This window comes from Monopterus albus, unplaced genomic scaffold (genome assembly GCF_001952655.1).
Source record: "Monopterus albus unplaced genomic scaffold, M_albus_1.0 scaffold112.1, whole genome shotgun sequence".
Lineage (NCBI taxonomy): Eukaryota > Metazoa > Chordata > Actinopteri > Synbranchiformes > Synbranchidae > Monopterus > Monopterus albus.
Genome location: NW_018127992.1, coordinates 1,086,791 through 1,103,742, shown reverse-complemented (window position 1 = coordinate 1,103,742; position 16,952 = coordinate 1,086,791). Strand labels below are relative to the sequence as shown.

The 16,952-nt window shown below is 40.5% G+C and overlaps 1 protein-coding gene across 1 annotated transcript in view; it reads left to right on the top strand.

Moving 5' to 3' along the window:
- The first annotated feature begins 5,861 nt into the window (after positions 1-5,861).
- Positions 5,862-16,952, top strand: part of arap2 (ArfGAP with RhoGAP domain, ankyrin repeat and PH domain 2) — a 57,643-nt gene continuing 46,552 nt past the window's right edge. Inside the window, exons 1-4 of the mRNA XM_020611365.1 lie at positions 5,862-6,024; positions 10,110-10,195; positions 11,235-11,417; positions 16,397-16,571. Of these exons, the coding sequence (XP_020467021.1) occupies positions 5,862-6,024; positions 10,110-10,195; positions 11,235-11,417; positions 16,397-16,571 (607 nt within the window). The remainder of the gene's footprint in view (positions 6,025-10,109; positions 10,196-11,234; positions 11,418-16,396; positions 16,572-16,952) is intronic.

Sequence of the window (16,952 nt, the reverse complement as noted above, 5' to 3'; positions counted from 1 at the left end):
TTTGTGTGTCTGCATGCAGCTGTTTGTGCTAGTATTATGTCTTTTTGTATATGTGAGAGAGAAGTCTACTCTCATTCTGATCTTGAAGCCCTTTCCTTAACAGACACTTGGGTTTTTATAGTTTTCCCCATCATCTAAAAGATTAATGCTAAGTGAAAGGATCCCTTTGTGAATACACACCCCTCAGAATGGCGAATTCAACAGGCTGACATTGTAATACACCTCCACATTTGTTCCAAATCTCACTGTAGGAAGCAGCAGGATATTCCTTCCTTCTAAAATACATCCCATTGTATTTTCCTCTCATTTTAACCATATAGCCAACAGCCACTTGCTTCACTGTACTTTCATTTCATTACTTCTCATGCCGCATCCAAGACAGCTAAAAGGTGAGCACAAACATTTTGCTTAGTCTGCTCTCATTCATGTAAGGTGCTAAGAGTCTGATAAGAATATAAATATATATTTACGACATATGATTTCCACTTTGATTAATATCGATCATAATTAGATATTACTTTATAAGCTAATTGTGAAAGAAAAGACAACTAGAGCTAAAGTCATTAGTTGATCAACAGAAAAACTGACATTATTTGGATGTGGTTAATCATCAAAGCCATTTTTAAGCACAAATGTGCTCGTTTCCTCTACTCAGATTTGAATAATTGCTAAATTTGTTCACCTTCTGTAATAATTATCTGAATATTTTGGGGTTTTGGGCAGTAGTTCATACCAAACAAGCATGACCTCATCTTGGCCTTCAGATAATGGTGGGGTGTGTGTGTGTGTGTGTGTGTGTGTGTGTGTGTGTGTGTGTGTGTTTTAAACCAAATAATGCATTCTTCAAAAAATAAAAAGCAGATTAATCGAGAATGAAAATACTGTGTTTTGCATGCTTTCTGTCACCAAAACTGTTTAACGTGAATTTAAAAAAATTGGAAATGACTTTTGTTTTCATTCCAAGTGAATCGGAGGTGCAGGTGTGAAAGTGGCGTTAATGTGACAGAGTTACTTGAACAATGAATCATTTTGTACACAATTAAAAATACAGTGTATGCTTTCCTTTGAGATGTAAGTTGTGAAACTAATGAGCAGGCATGTGACAGAGTTACGACTCAGCTCTAACGAGACGAAGGGAATCTTATTATAAGTTTGTTTTGACTGTATTTTTTAGTACTCATTTCCCCTGTCGGATCTCTTTAGGGAAACCGCCTTGTCCACCACCACATGCAGCACACACCTCACAGACTGATTGGTCATTGCAATACACACGCTACAGCACAGTACGGAGTCCTGTACAAAACATCACTAATTATTGATCAGGATTTTTTATATATATATATATATACATGAAGCTTCCCCTGGGAGCTTTGTGCGGGTACCCCTTCCTTTCAGTTGTCTCCAGTCCCTGAGGGCTTGCAATCAATGAGCGTGCTGCTTGTCTGTGCTGTAATGGCCCATTTAGAATACAACCGTCACACACAGCTGCCTGAACAAAGCATTGCTTGTTTGTTTGTATGTGCTTGTTCACCGTTTTCTCTTCTTTTTTGCCTCTGTCCTGTTTGCCTGTTGCCTTGTGTAGAGCTTTTTCCCCCCTCATTCTGCTACCTGTCTGTTGTACATCTGATCGATCTGTTTGTGTCAGCTCCCTTAATGGGCCCATTGTTTGGCAGCTTCATTAATACGCTGGATGTAATTGCCATTTTGTGTGGAACAAAAAGGCGGTGGAATTAAAATGAGCTCAGGTCTCCTGAATTGGTTTGATGAGGTGATTGCTGAAAGAGTTTCAGTGTGTGTGTGTGGATCAAATCGATTGCTAGCCCTGGGAGCGTTCTCTTACCTGCTCAAGGTGGGGATTAGCGAGAAACTCATCTAATCACTTTAAGCTGTGGAGACTCACTTTGGCTTTTCTATTGTTTTGCTGCCATTAAATGGACAGAGTGTTCCGTTTCTGCGGTAGATACAATCGCAGACTTTTATGAGTAGAGGGAATGACAATGAGGCAAAGAGGAGAAGAGATATTACCAGGCAAACGCGCCCAGGTTTGGGGAATGGAAACCTCATGTTGAGAATGCTTTTCTGCTAAGGTAAAGCTGCACATAAATGCCTAACTCAAGGCATATTTAAGAGAATCCTTGTTTGCCTGGTCTGTTTATTGAGACCTGTGGACTGTCCCAGTATTCTAGACATTTGATCCTAACTGTATTTTTTCCAAACAGTTTTAAGAAATCCACTCTGATCTGATGGCTTCATCAGTCTTGAAAGAAATGCTCCTTCACTTCAACTGATAAACTGTTCTTAATATTTAACATTTAAATATATTTAACAGAAACATCTAATATAAACCTTTTTTTGACTAACTTATCATTATGCATGCATGCAACAGGAGCCCATTCATCATTATAAGAATTTGAAGCCCTCACTTTTCATGTAATATGTAGAGTAGCAGAGCATAAAGGCCTTGAGCAGCAAATGGGATAAAGAACACCAGTGGGAGTGAATGTAAGATTTAATGCTCACTGTAACAGAGAATTTTAAAAGAATGTCAAGCTGCTGCACATCAAAATTGGATTACCAAATTAATTATCATTTTACATTTTATACAAGATAAATTTTCATGAGTGGGGACTGATAGTAAATCCTTAGGTGAATGGGGTGAACCCTGAACTCCAGACCATGAAGGTTAGTGACACCTTAAATGGAATAGCTCAACATTTTGGGAAATTAACTTATTCGCTTTTTTGCTGAGAGTTGGATGAAAAGACGGATTCCACTTCCTAGTCTGTCTATTAAATACAGACATATCTGCTTGTTAAGTGTAAATTTCCACTTCTGGGTCCAAACTCCCCCAGAACCAAAGGGGCATCATCCTCTACAAAATAAGAGATGGCTAGCCTAGCATAAAGACTGGAAATTGTCCAGTGCTAATGAAATTTGCCTTCCAGCACTTCCAAAGGTCACAGATTAATACGTAACATTTTGTTTGTTTAATCTGCACAAAAACCAACAGTGTAAAAACAAAAGGTGTGGTTTTATGGGGTGGGGTCATGTGCCATTGTCTGATCAGATTCATGGAAGTCGCTGCACTTGGTCAAGAGGTGTATTTTGTTATAGTACCTTTCAACAGATCCATGTTGGCTGTTTTACCCTTGTTTGTAGTCTTTATACTAAGCCTAGCTACCCTTTCCCTGGTTGATATTTAGACAGTGGTACTGATCTTCCCATCTGACTGTCAGAAAGAACGCTAACCAATACATTGCTGTGACATACTGTAAATGGCAGTAACTCTTATGTTGTCTTAAACAAAAACAATAGAGATTTGGAACTTGCTATGGATTTTCTTGTGTAGGTATTCCTGTCTATGGATGACTTAAGTTTGTTACACTGTTAACTTTACTTTTGTCTCTGACAGCTTTCCAGATAATTACACAGGAGCAGCACGGAATAGCATGAGAGCTCTATGATTGTAGTTTGTAGCAGGGAGGGAGAAGATGGAAGCTTGAAGCCTGTTGTTGTGGTGGTGATTGACATATTTCAACAATATATGAGATTGCTTGAAAGTTGTAATTTGAGTGAAAACTAGTACGTGCAAACAGCTGTGTCATAACCAAATTTGTAATCAGAGCAAAGGCAACAATTTCATTATTGTTGGCTTGTAAAACATAGTCATTTAAGTTCTACTCCACCTCTCTCATTTTTGTACATTTTTCAGTAGCGTGCATATTGTTTGAGGTCTATAACCTTAGCTGTTTGGCTCCAGTATAATTCTTTTTTGCTGCTGTTTACCACCTGTTGTTGTCTAAGCTGTAGTTTACTTGAGACCAGCCTTCACTTCATATCTCAGATCTGCGATTTGGGAGCGTCCACATTCTCTGGTGCAGTCTCCTGCCTCCCTTTGCTCCTGTGTGGTTTCAGAGTCCATGGTGTAGCTCAGCAGACAGTGTGAGCAGCCATCTCTTTAGACGGGCCCTGGGCAGAGACTGGTGGGCACAGAACAGCTGAACCCAATCAACCTATCGATCTCTGCTGGGTTACTTGGGCGAAGCCGGCCTGGGCGCACATCCTCTGCTCCGGGCGACAGCTTCCCCTCCCCGCCGTCTCCTTCCCCCTCATCTTCTGTCTTACTTTACACCGGTTGCCATGGAGACCAGTGTTCCCATTTCTTCTCTTCTAAGTGCTTCTTTCACTCAAGCTGGGACTCTCTCTCCCTGTTTCTTCTGTTTTATATATCTCTTGGCCTGCGTCTTTCTTGCTGTCTTTTTGTTTCTTGCTCTTGCTCAATCTCACTTAAGATCATGTGCACAGATTGCTTGTTATGTACAGTTATCATACATTTAGCTAATTACGAGTTACTTGGTATAAGTTCTTTAACACACTCTTAAACGCCACTTTCTGCATCAGAAACTTGTGCATTTCTGTTCCTTCAAGGTATTTTTATAAGTGCTCAGAAGATGGTAATAGACACATCGGTAACTTCTGTGTGTGTGTGTGTGTGTGTGTGTGTGTGTGTGTGTGTGTGTGTGTGTGTCATTTACACAAAAATGCTCTCACTTTGCAAAATTAATCAGGATGACATAGACTGACAAGCAGAGAAATATCTGACACACATACATGTACGTAAGGCATTTACTATGTGTGTGTGGTGTGCAAAATAAATAAAATGTATGTATGTAGTTTTTAGTTTCTATCCCTGTGACTTCACCAGGTGACAGAGTAGCTCAAATCCTGTGTTAAATGTGGCTGTTTTGATTGCTCATAGCATGAGTTTAGTTAAGTCTAGTTAGTAAAATAGATGTGGCCAATGTGGCATAATTTGGTCATGCATGTGGATGGTCGAGTGTTACTGCCTCCTTTCTTCTGGGGGGATTTGGAGCCTGGCTGCAGGGGCCACTGACATATGGGAACAAGAAAGGACTTCCTGAAGAACCCTATTGTTTAAAATATCACTCAAATGTCATACCAGTTAACATGCATTTAAATTCCTTTCCTCTATAATTTTATTTTTTTTTTTTTTTTTTTTTTTGCAAGAATTAACATATGTAACTAACGTTTTCATAGTAAGGTTAGTTTAGGGAGAAATCTGAACTACTGCATGAATTTGAAGATTACCAACAAGGTGCATGTAAACTCTCTGTCTGATTTCCTGCTTAACTAGGTTTCTCTGAGTAAGCTGATTTTTTTGTGTGCTTGTAAACATGCCACAACACACAATGTGGTTATAATTCTCTTTTAATTGAACCAAAGTGGTTACTTGCAAATAATTCTTGCTGTCTGCTTTGTAATCAAATATTCTATATCAACAGATTACCTTTATGTGGTAATATATTTAGATATGCACTGTACTGGAGTAAAACCTTCCAGTTTGTAGTCACACCCATGTCAACGGAAGAAGCAGCAAAACCTGTGAGGTGCTTTTTCATTTTCTCACCTTCAGTCTGACAGAGCTCTTGATACAATGGAAGAAGAGTGTTAAATGTGATTTTTAAAGCATATATTGAAGGTGTAAATGGGTTATCTTTATAGTTTTTTAAATCACCATTTCTAAACTTTCCTGAGCCTAACATAGAAATAATATCCTGGAAAAAAAAATACCCTGCATTAGCACTTTATTGATTTTAGTGGTGCAAGGTGAGGCAGATTGATTTACTTGTGCCCTCTCCCTCCTGCAATCACACAAACGTGCACACTCCCCAAAACTACTCCAAATACTGCACGCCCCCTAACCCTGCCAAGTGATATTATGCTGTTTAATTGCTCTCTCAGATTAAATCAATAACAGTGAGGCATGTGTTGGGTTGGGGTGTGGGGCGGCAAAAAATCAATTGTTGCAGGTTCACGGCCGAGTCAGGAAGGGGTGGTAGATGGAAGCGGTGCAGGAACCGATTGCTGAGACTCTATCCGACTATGAAGTGGCAGAAAAGGTCTGGTTCAACAAAGCCAACAGGAGCTGCGCCGACTGCCACGCCCCGCAGCCGGAGTGGGCGTCTGTCAATCTGGTTGTGGTCATTTGTAAGAAGTGCGCAGGTAAGGGACACCTCTGTCTTTTCGCTGCCTCCTCTGCTTTTTGAAGAATCCACACATGCTGGAAGCAGATGTAAACGCTGATCACCAACATCCTTATCAGTCACTCTGATAAACATCCTGACACATGTAAACACCCGACTATACACAGCTTTGAGTGGACGCAAGCAGCCTGTCAAAAACACTTTATTTGATAGTTATTAAAGAGGTGGGTCCAGAGTAGGGAAGCTGGAGTTGTTGCAAAGTAAATATGAGGAGTAGCTTGGTGATACTGTACACGCCCTGGAAAAAATTCAGGAAAAACTAGCATTTTTATGATATCTTTATATACCTTGAAACTTGTATGCTTGCCTGTAGACAAAATGTACATACATTTTCAGCTGACCTGTTGCGCCCTAACCAAAAGATGCTAGATTATGTTTGAATTATTGCCTGTACTCTGCGTCTGTACTTGTTTTACGTGTAATTAGTGTCAAATTACATGATGCTATACTTCAACCCTCTTAGGAAATTACTTTGCAAGAACTTTCTGGCCCATGAAATAATGTATAACAAGAAAAAAGCATTTCCCCTACCCTGAAATTTCTCAAATCTTTGCCTCTTGCATGGAGACTTTAACTTTTTCAGGAATTCTTTGGTTGAACTTCTGATAGGTTATAAATATGCAACCTATGACTGCTTGGCTCCCCAAAAAGATTGGGAACCAGTTTAAAATATCAGCACACTTCACTGTCTTCTTGTATATCACTCAGAATTATTGACTCTTTTCTGAAATCATAGTCAAAAAACTGTAGAGAGAAAGAAAAAGAGAGACCGTCCTGCGTTGAGAAACTTATGAATCAACACTTAGGCATACTAGTTAAATAAAGCATGTATGATAGGCCAGTGTTGTTAATGTGTGCGCGTGGTCTGATGTGTGTTTGTGCCTATGTGAGTATATACCCTGACCCTGAGGGTTTCCTGAAGTAAGATTTCGGGTGATAAGCCACTTATAGGAGATGATGTTTGCCCTCTGGACTTTCTAATCTATTTGGCAATGCTGGATGGTTCAGATGAATTGACAAGAAAGATTAAGCTGCAGACGAGAACCTGGGGGATCCCGTACTACTTCTTGACCTGCTAAACGTGATTAGAGAGAAGCAGCAGCAGCCATGCTTGATGTGGAGTGGTTTCTGGTTGGTGTGCAGTTTTGTTTTTCTCCAGCATCCTGCTCTTGCCTCCTCCTTTCCCCTCCAGATCTTCTCCAGAACCTTTCTCCTAGAATCATAAATTTGAGTGTGATTCTCTACCTCACCTCTGCAAAGCCTATGTAATAGGTACACATCAAATATCCAACATCCCTTTTCAAACACCCTCAAATGATTTCATTCACAGTGGTGTTTAATATTACATTCTGTCGACACCAGGAAAGAGTTGGTGAATATCTGCAGCAAGGAATCTGTCCTCACGCTGTGCTCCCCTTAAATTAGGTGGCAGTCCATTTGGAATACCAATGACTGCTCACGCTTTTAATTATCACTCTCATGTCGTGGACAATAAAGAGAGATGCTGAACAAGAGGATGAGGAAAGAAGTAATGAGAAGGCTAATGGTAAAAATGATCCCAGATTGGCTGTCCTCTTTTCATGCCAAGATGGAATGAATTTTAATAGCGTGCAGCTTCGCCCTCTGATGTGGAACAGTTTCATATTGCAACATTTTTGAAGAAAATGTTGGACTGTATTGCTCCATTATTTTCAGTTTTATTAAAATTTAATTATCAGCATTTGTCTTGACATAAAAAACAGGAATCAAAGACAAATAATACAAGCAGGGTTGCCTCGATAGTCAAGTGGTTTCAATGGCGTGCCATGTACTGGAGCCCAGTGCATCCCTGATGGGGGAGGTTTGAATCCTGCCACCTATGCATGTACATCTCCTGTGTTTCCAGTTCACCTTTCTGTAACCCACCACTACAGAACTGGGTGACAGTTTGCTTGCATCCTTGACTTTTGTCATCGACTGCAAATTCAAGATGTAAACACTTTTTTTTTTCTAGTCTCTTAACTGGCTGAACCCACATTGCTCAGTATTTTTACTTCCCGAATAACAGGAGTTGTCCCTGTCTCCCACTGGCCTACACAACTACCAGAGGAGGAGACATTACTACAGAGACTGAGAGGCCCCTCTCCACACATGTAATAGTAATAAACACTTTTAAATCGGGATGCAATGGCTGGAAACAGTTGCCGTGGTAACACAAAAATGCAGTGATCGTTGCTGTGCTTTACTTCCTTCTGAGTTGTCTTTGAGTGAGGAGAAAATGCCATTTATGGAGGGTTGGAAAAGTGCTTCACCTGTCTCTAAAATTGCTGGGAAAGTTTTTAATTGGACTTGAAATCCTTGGTGGGTTGGGCGGTGTTTTTGTGTAAGCTTCTGTGATGGGATTGCCTTTTTGTGTGTGGTGGTTTTGATTCCGCAGGAAAGATGAAGACATTTACAACAGGCTGTTTATATAGGATGGTCTCATTGTGCACCCAGTGACGTGCAAATGCAGATGTTTTCCTGCTTTGTTATTCTCACACGAGTGAAAATCCTGTATGTCCTGGTGGTTGGAGCATGGCCGTAGCACTGCAGCAGGCTCCCAGAGTGAAGTATTTCACTTGTTCTAAGGCATAAGTGACACAATCTCGCCCTTTTGGCCTTTTTTTTGTCAGCTGGAGTCATAGCCCATGGTCTCAAAGGCAGAACCTTTTTTTCCAGATTTTTTGGATGGGGTGGCCAGGCTGGGGCACGGACTCATTTAGCCAAGCGCCACATTTGATAGAATATATCACATCGTCTTGATACGCAAGTTGAAACATGTTGTTTGTATTCCCAGAAAGGCCTTCAGCTGGTCCCATGTGTATTTAATTAACAGGAAGACAGCTTTTTGTCCTTTGTACTTAATTCACTATCTGATCACATCGTGCCTGACCACAGAGCAACATGACTTGGCATACCAGCTTCAGAATTCAGACCCTATCTGATCACATCGTGCCTGACCACAGTGCGACATGACTTGGCATACCAGCTTCTGAATTCAGACCTGGAGCAATTAGTCGTGTCAGCTAATGTGTCCTGGTGTCAGATTTTTAAAAAAATGCACGACAGCTCAAGATGTTTGTGAAAAGCTCACAGTTGTATAATGAAAAGACATTTGGGAAAGTGAATTATACTGTTTAAAGTTTGGGTATCTAAAGTGCCCGTGCTCTTACACCAGTATGTTTTGTTTAACACTGGGTCAGAAACCTGCTCATAATCTGTGACCCCAAATTTATGGTTTGTTCTGCTCAGTATAGACGTTACATGGTAAAATACCACCATTCCTAAAGTAGAGTAATTAATAGTCACTAGTTATCAGAAATGATTGCCGAGTTAAACTATCTTTTTAATATCTTAGGTCATTCAAATGTGCTCTCTAGATGTGTGTCAAGGCAGCCTTTGACAGCCCGTGGCCCCGCATTTTCATTCACAGCCAGTCTGCTTGAGCATAGACAACAGTAATGAGATCATGCCAAATCTAAATCTAAAATGATTTGCTGTTACACACAGGACAATAATTCACATTCACACATGCAGCTTGTTTCTGCCTAATGTATTATGTATGTGTGCTCTGTCTTTGGCCATAAGCAACCCCTGAATCCTCTCGTTCACCCAAATAAACAGGCCGACCAACAAACACAATGAATTACTCATGAGTCATTAGCAATTAATGGCCCTCGTTCTGTGCTTTCATTTCCAAGTAGGAGTGCCGAGGAGACTAAATATGTCTGAGAATGAGCTTGCAGTCATGCTTCGTTTCTCCATCTAGTAACTGCCTCTTTATTGTTTATTCCATCATTGACATTTGGTGTGTTTGTGCCTGCTGAGGAGATTTTTCTGCATGTATGTAAAACTTAATTTTTGTTGTTTTCATTTGAGCTTTTCAGGAACTAAAAGTGTAGCCTGATGGCCATGCGGTTTTGAAAGTATTGAACTGAGAAAGACTTCTCGGTTGGTGTGAAATCCTCAGCGTATGAACTAATGTGTCTGTGCTCTCATGTTTATGATCGTCTTCCTGTGAGCCAGGACAGCACCGCACCCTTGGCCCAAGTATTTCCAAAGTGCGGAGCTTGAAGTTGGACAGCAGTATCTGGAGCAATGAACTGGTGGAGGTATGTATGGCATACAGTAAGTACGGTGTGTGTGCAACTTCCAGAGGTGGGAAATCTCACATGTGCAAGTCCCAAGTCTTAACCTGTAACCTGTAAGTCCAAGTTATTGTGAGGAGAATCGAGCAAGTCGACTCCCTACTGTAATTCAAGTCAAACAAAGTTCTGATGGAATATCATGAAATTGGGAATATCACGTATTTGTTACATTTTCACAAACTTTAATTGTGCATTCGTCGGCTGTAAACTAACCCATAGCTATTAAATGAAACAGGCATGCTTTCATGGCTATCAAACGCTTCCCAATAAAATACATAATCAGCTCTAATAACTTAATATTAGCTTTCTATTTAACATTTACCAGCGAATACTGTAAGTTAGCTAACATACACATTCATCTTCTTACCTTTCTTTGTGAGCTTTATAGTGATGGATGAAGCTGGTTCTGTCGCTGATTTTTGAACTGCTGACTTTGCATACCGCTGCTCTCTTCTTACTGTTATCATCAACAATACAGTCATTGAATCCAAATTTAGTTATTTTTGGATTAGGCCCCTCCATAGCTACGACCTACATTATCCTCTGCTGGTCTGCTGCTTCCTGGTAGGTTGCCAGGTTTGCACGCGTTGACCTAGAAATCATCCAACTGTGTTTTATAAACAAAACCTCTCAAAATCTAAAAAAAAATGAAAATATAATAAACAAAAGTGAAGTTATTTTGAGTCATCTCTCAAGTGTAAGTCCAGTTTCAAGTCAAAATACAAAGTCAGAGTTGAGTCTTTTTCGAAACAAGTCTCAAGTCCTCAAATTTGCAACTTGTGTCTGATTCAAGTGAAGTCATGTGACTCAAGTCCCACCTCTGGGAACTTCATTTTAAATTGAGAGTCAATATTTCACCCCCAGATGTTTTCCTATTGTCACAGGTATTTTGTGTCTGTGTGACTTTCTTACTCGGATACAGTGAAATTTGTTTTGCATAATAATAATTGATATACAAATGAGCCTCACCTGTACGTGTCCCCTGTGTTCACCAACCCCTCAGCTCTTCCTGGAGGTGGGGAACAAGAACGTTAACAGTTTCTGGGCTGCCAATCTTCCCTTGGAGGAGGATCTCCACAGTGGGGCTTCGGTGGAGCAGCGCACCACGTTCATCCGCAGGAAGTACAGGGAGAGGAAGTACCGGAGGGTCCTGGAGGGTCTTCAGACCCTGGAGCAGCTCAACCAGGTTATTATTTTTTTTCATCTGAAAACAAAACAGAAACAAACAAACAAAAAAATCCCAAAAGGCCTTAACAGCACGAAGCCTCCAAACAGTTTCTGCGTGGGTCTGCATTTACGCAGATTAGCCCCCCTCCGTATTGTTTTCTTGCGTCGAATGGAGATGCAGAGCGTGAGAAGGAATGAAGGGGCAAAGTAAGGAAATATACCAGCTAGCTAAGTGGAAAAGTGGATTAGGTTCCACAACAGAAACGCTCGAGTTGGTTTTATTGCAGCTCCTGCATGTGTGTGTGTATGTGTGTGTGTGTATGTACGTGTGGGAGTGTGTGATATGTACATGTCTGCCAACATGCGCGCTTCTGCACTGCACATGTGTGAATTTGCTGTTATACTGGGGGATATTTGAAGGGTGGTGTAGGACAGGAAGTGTGACAGAGACCGATTGTGGCTGCCTAAAAGGGTTTGTGTGTTTGTGAGAGAGAGACAGAAGAGGACAGGAAGAGAAGAAGGTGGAAGTGGGTGTTTGCTTTCTGTCTGTATAGTCTGCTTTTATTAATGGTCTCAGCAGATGGGGATCAGTATGTCATAGACCCATTTTACACACTGACTCAACATAACTGTGGATGTGTGCTGAAATAATAAACCATTCCATTTAACTATTCCACTTAACATAATGTATTAAGCCACCAACAACAATACAAAAAAGTATTTTTAAGGGCACTGAGCTTAATCTCATTGGACACGTTGTTCCACTTCTGTGTCACATACACTTAGTGTAACACAAGTATGATTGTGAAAAAATAAAACCTTTTCCTTTGGGAGTTTTCTCCGGAGCAAATAATATTGGTAATTTCCGCACTGACATTCATGCAATTTTGAAATCATGCAATGGCATTTTAACAGGTTTTATGGGCCCATGGGTCATGAAACTCACTGAACAATAAAGTTTTGTTTTAAGAGTCGATTCAAGTAATGAAATAAAAAGATGGCATAGTGATTTATACTTGACTGTGTCAATATGTCTCTTTCTATAATCTCAACAGTGCGTGCATATACTAGGATGTGTTGTTTGGCGTTTGGTTTCTTCATTTCCTGCCGTCTCTCTGTTTCTTAGTCCCATGTTTCCTATTAAAAGCTCATATCTCGGTGACCTCCACAGAGTCTCCGTAGGCCACATGACCTAGAGAGGGGGGTGTCAAAGGACCTTCCTATATCATTACACACACGCATAAACCCTCCAGTGGCTGCAGTAATTGCTGTGACACAGAAGGTCATTTCCAGAGACGATACAGAATAAGGCCAGGTTGCATGGGAGTGTTTTGCCGTAATCTCACCCTGTCATGTGTGTGAGAGAAGAAGAGCGAGTGAATAAAGACCTATAAATTTCATTTTTTGCTCATGAAATGAATGTTTTTGCAGAAATTGTCAACATAGACATAAATGAATCCGTGTACTTATTTCAGTGCATGTCCCTTGCGTACGTGTGCAGGTCATATTGACAGGTGCTCTGTGTGTGAACTTTGCCTGTGGTGTATGTAGGTGCAGCCTCACCGCACTTCACTTTCAGATGCATCTCACTTGTTTGTGGCAGATCGATGCAGCTTACCCGCTCGGTCCAAGTCCGATAAAAGGAGAGGTTACTCGTTGAAATTTTGCTATTTGCCACTTGACTTCTCTGTTGATCTGCTTTGTTGCAGGTCATTGTGCACAATGTCACTTCAATTGGCCTGACTGATAGGAAGAGACAGACAGAGAGGGAGAGAATATTTTCCTCAGTCAGACTATATTCATCAGGCTCTTTTATCTTTGTTCTCGTAGCTGGCTTGCCGTCTGAAACAGGTGAAAAGTTTTAGCAAAACCTGTCTGCATGATCACATACACCTCGGTGCAACAAAAGTGATTGCACCTGTGATTTCCAGTTAAGGCTGATTGCATGAACAAGGTTATAAAAAAAGTTAACACTACATCTTTCTCAGTTTTGGTTTGGGTTGTATCTAATACAGTGTGGCTCCACGTGGTAGTGAATTGCCTCAACAAGTACGAAGCCAGATTGTGAGACTTGATAAAAATGGGAGCAGCCACAAGAGCAACAGAAGGCTACTGAGCTTAAGCTGAAACAGCTGCAGCAGTGGTGAGGAGGTATAGGAAGAGCCTCGCTAGCGATAGCAGAAGGTGCAGTGTCTGTCCTCGAAAATGATGCCACGCACAATTCACTGTTTACCCAGCCTTGCATTGATAAACAGATGGGTAAGTGCTTCTGCCTTGGTACAATGATTATTCGTGGAACTCGGTGTTTCAGTGACAGTGTGAAGGACGTCACTTGAAGTCAGCCTCTAAGGGTGGTGCTCCCCAGTATGACACTGATCTCAGACATAGTGCACAAACACGTTTTTAAAGGAGGGAAAAAGTGACAGTGATGACCTGGTCATGTGTGAACCCTGACTAGACTAGTGACTTGAAAGCAGAAGGTAGAGCAACAAAGAGCAGCTGAATCCTCTGAGAAGAATGGCAAAATATCTCTGCAAAGATTTGTACGAGACTGGTATCATCCAGGTTCAGGAGGCTTTGTCATCAAAAAGGAAGGTAACTGTATAAAATTAAAAGAATTGAATCTCACTGTTGATGACTGTAGTTACATTTGTTGCAGCAGGTTCTTAAATATGATCTTTCACTATAGTTTAATAAATCATACTTTTTTTGTTTTTACAATAACTGGCTTCATTCTTCTTGGGCACTTTCAAATAAAATTGTATTAAATGGGCAGAAATTCTAATTATTTAAAATAATATTGACTCAGTTTAGTTGTACACTGTATATAACTTCTGATTCTGATTTTCTACTCCTATTAAAGGTGAAATTCAACACCATATATTTGGAGAAGCAAAAGTTTACTTCAGTTTTATTTGTGGAGGTGAAGTGTTTGTCTTCAGGACTGAATGCTGAAGTAGGTGCTGAGGTACCTTAAAGCAGTTTCTCTAATGAACACTGGATGATGCCTCTAAAGAAAATTCAGTGCATTCAGTCAAGGCCAAGCACTTATATAGACAGACTTTTAGATGGAAAGCAAGTCAGAGAAAATAGAAAAGTCAGAAATTTCAATAAGAAGTTAAAGTCTTGGATATCTCTCTTCTTCTGGTTTCTTTATGGTAATGTTTGAATGGCTCAGACTGATTGACAGGTGTCTCGGTGGTGGTTGCTCTGATTGTTGGTCTTTAACAGACTTTTGACTGATTTTTGTATTTTTGGTGGGTTTTGGGTTTTTGTCCACATTCTTCATCTTCATGTCTAATGACAGATGCATTATGCATTTTTGTAGCGTTGCCCTATCGCACACATAAGCGCACAACAGGAGATTGTCCATATCAGACTCACCTATTGGAAATGCTCTGTTTGGTTTATGTGCAGGGTGTTAGTCTGGGTAAAGTGTGCAGGAGGCGGGACATGATGCAGCCAGTTAGTAATTTGGTCATAAACATGTCACTCACCTTGTCTGACGATTCTGGCGCCAGCTCTTAATGACAGAAGTTCACTAATCTCGTCATGTCTCCAGTTAAGTATTTTCTTTGGCGTCTTCATTGTAAATGACCATTTTCCTTCACCATCGGATGTTCGTATTCTTCCCATTTTGCAGCAGTCACGTGATAAAATGTCATCAACACGCCCATTGGCTCCATGTGAATACTCTATACACTGCTGGTTTCTCAGATGGTTCACTCCAGCTCACTTGGACCTTACGGGCACTTTGTACTAGGGAGCTGGCAGAATAAAGTCCGCCTAATGTCCAGGTCAGCTGACTTGGACATTTACCTTCTCACATACAGCTCTTCCAGGTAATGTCTAGATAATCTCAAGGTCCCAGTGCATGTCTGAAAAGGGCTTAAGTTTGTGTTGTAGTTTTTCCCATTTGTTTCTTTTATTTGACTTAATGTATGATTACAGGCACTTAACATGGATTTCATACATTATAATTAAAATAAACTGGGTATTTATTACCTGGCAGCTTAAGAGCTTAATATATTTTGCTTGTTATATGGTATATACGCAATGCTGCATGGAAGCATTTAAGGCAAAAACAAACAAAACAGTACTGGATGACTCTGGTTTTTACAATAGACCGCTTGAGCCATACATTCCAAATATCTGTTTTAAATTTTATCATGCTTTTTTTTTTTTTCCTCTATTGACCACTGGTAAACAGGTCTGTGTGTAGTCTTTAACCTGCCACAATGATGTCATGCTTTGCATTGCATACTTGGTTGTGTTTGTGTTTACAGCATATTCCCTATATGTCTGCTGCTGTTATTTTTCTCACTTTGTTGTTTTTCCGTCATTCTTCCCACATTTCTTTCTTCGAAACTGTTAGTTTCATTATATTTAATATGGCCCATTTGTCCTCTTCTTATTTGCCGTACTTCGTTTTTCACGGGGATTAGAGATTTAATGATTCCCACAGGGAGTATTAAAGTTTGATCTTATTTTAACTTCTCTTTTGAGATCAGTGAGCGGAACTCAATTCTAAACTTTATATGGTTTTCTGATGCTGGTTTATAGACTCTTTGTCCTCTATCAACCTGGCATACACACACACACACGGAGCAACAGCAGACTGTTCTGCCTACACAGAGAAGTGAGACCATATTCACTTTTCCAAGGATTGTCTCTGCTTCATTGTCTGGGATGTTAAAATTTTAAAGATATTAATCCACCTATAGAAAGCTGCTTAGAAAAGCAATGAGCTATGACTGTACTTATTTAGTCTTTTATTGGTATACACACTGTGTGACAGGTGGACTTACTTACAAAAGATATATAACCACTAAAAATCAGCCTGAAGAATCTGATCTGTAACAAATACCGTACTGTCCTTGACATAGATTACTGAAGACTGGTATAAACGGTGTCGACATCTCAGCGGACCTCTGTGAGACCAAGGAAGCACAGTATAGAGAAACATTTCATGTGTACTTTTTTTTTATGTGTGCGCAGGCACTGTGTGCAGCTGTGGTGTCGCCTGATGTGCTGCAGACCATGGCGCTGGTGTTCAGTGGGGCAGATGTAATGTGCGCCACCGGGGATCCAACCTATTCCACCCCGTACCTCTTGGCCCAACGTGCTGGACAGAAGCTACAGATGGAGTTCCTGCACCAGAACAAACTATCTGGTAGGCAACCTTTTGGTTCCCATTTTAGTTAAAGCCCTTACCTGAGTCGAGCCTGCCATTGTAGCATGGCACATATGCAGATTACAATTAACCACTTGAAGTCTTTATTAATTAGTTTGTTGAAACAATAGGTCTGTGGTTTAATACAGAAATGAACCAAAGCACACCTCTCATTTCTAACTGGATGTCATCGGCTAACATGTCAGATGTCACTAGCAGATTTTAGCTGTAGCTAATTTGTGAATAATCTGTTCAAAACATCTAAGCGTAGTACACGCGGTACTACAGTACATATTGTACTGCATTTAATTCATTCAGCAGCAAAGAGAAAATGAGCTCCAGTTAGAAGGAAGCTTTTCCATGGTCATCGTTCAATCCTGC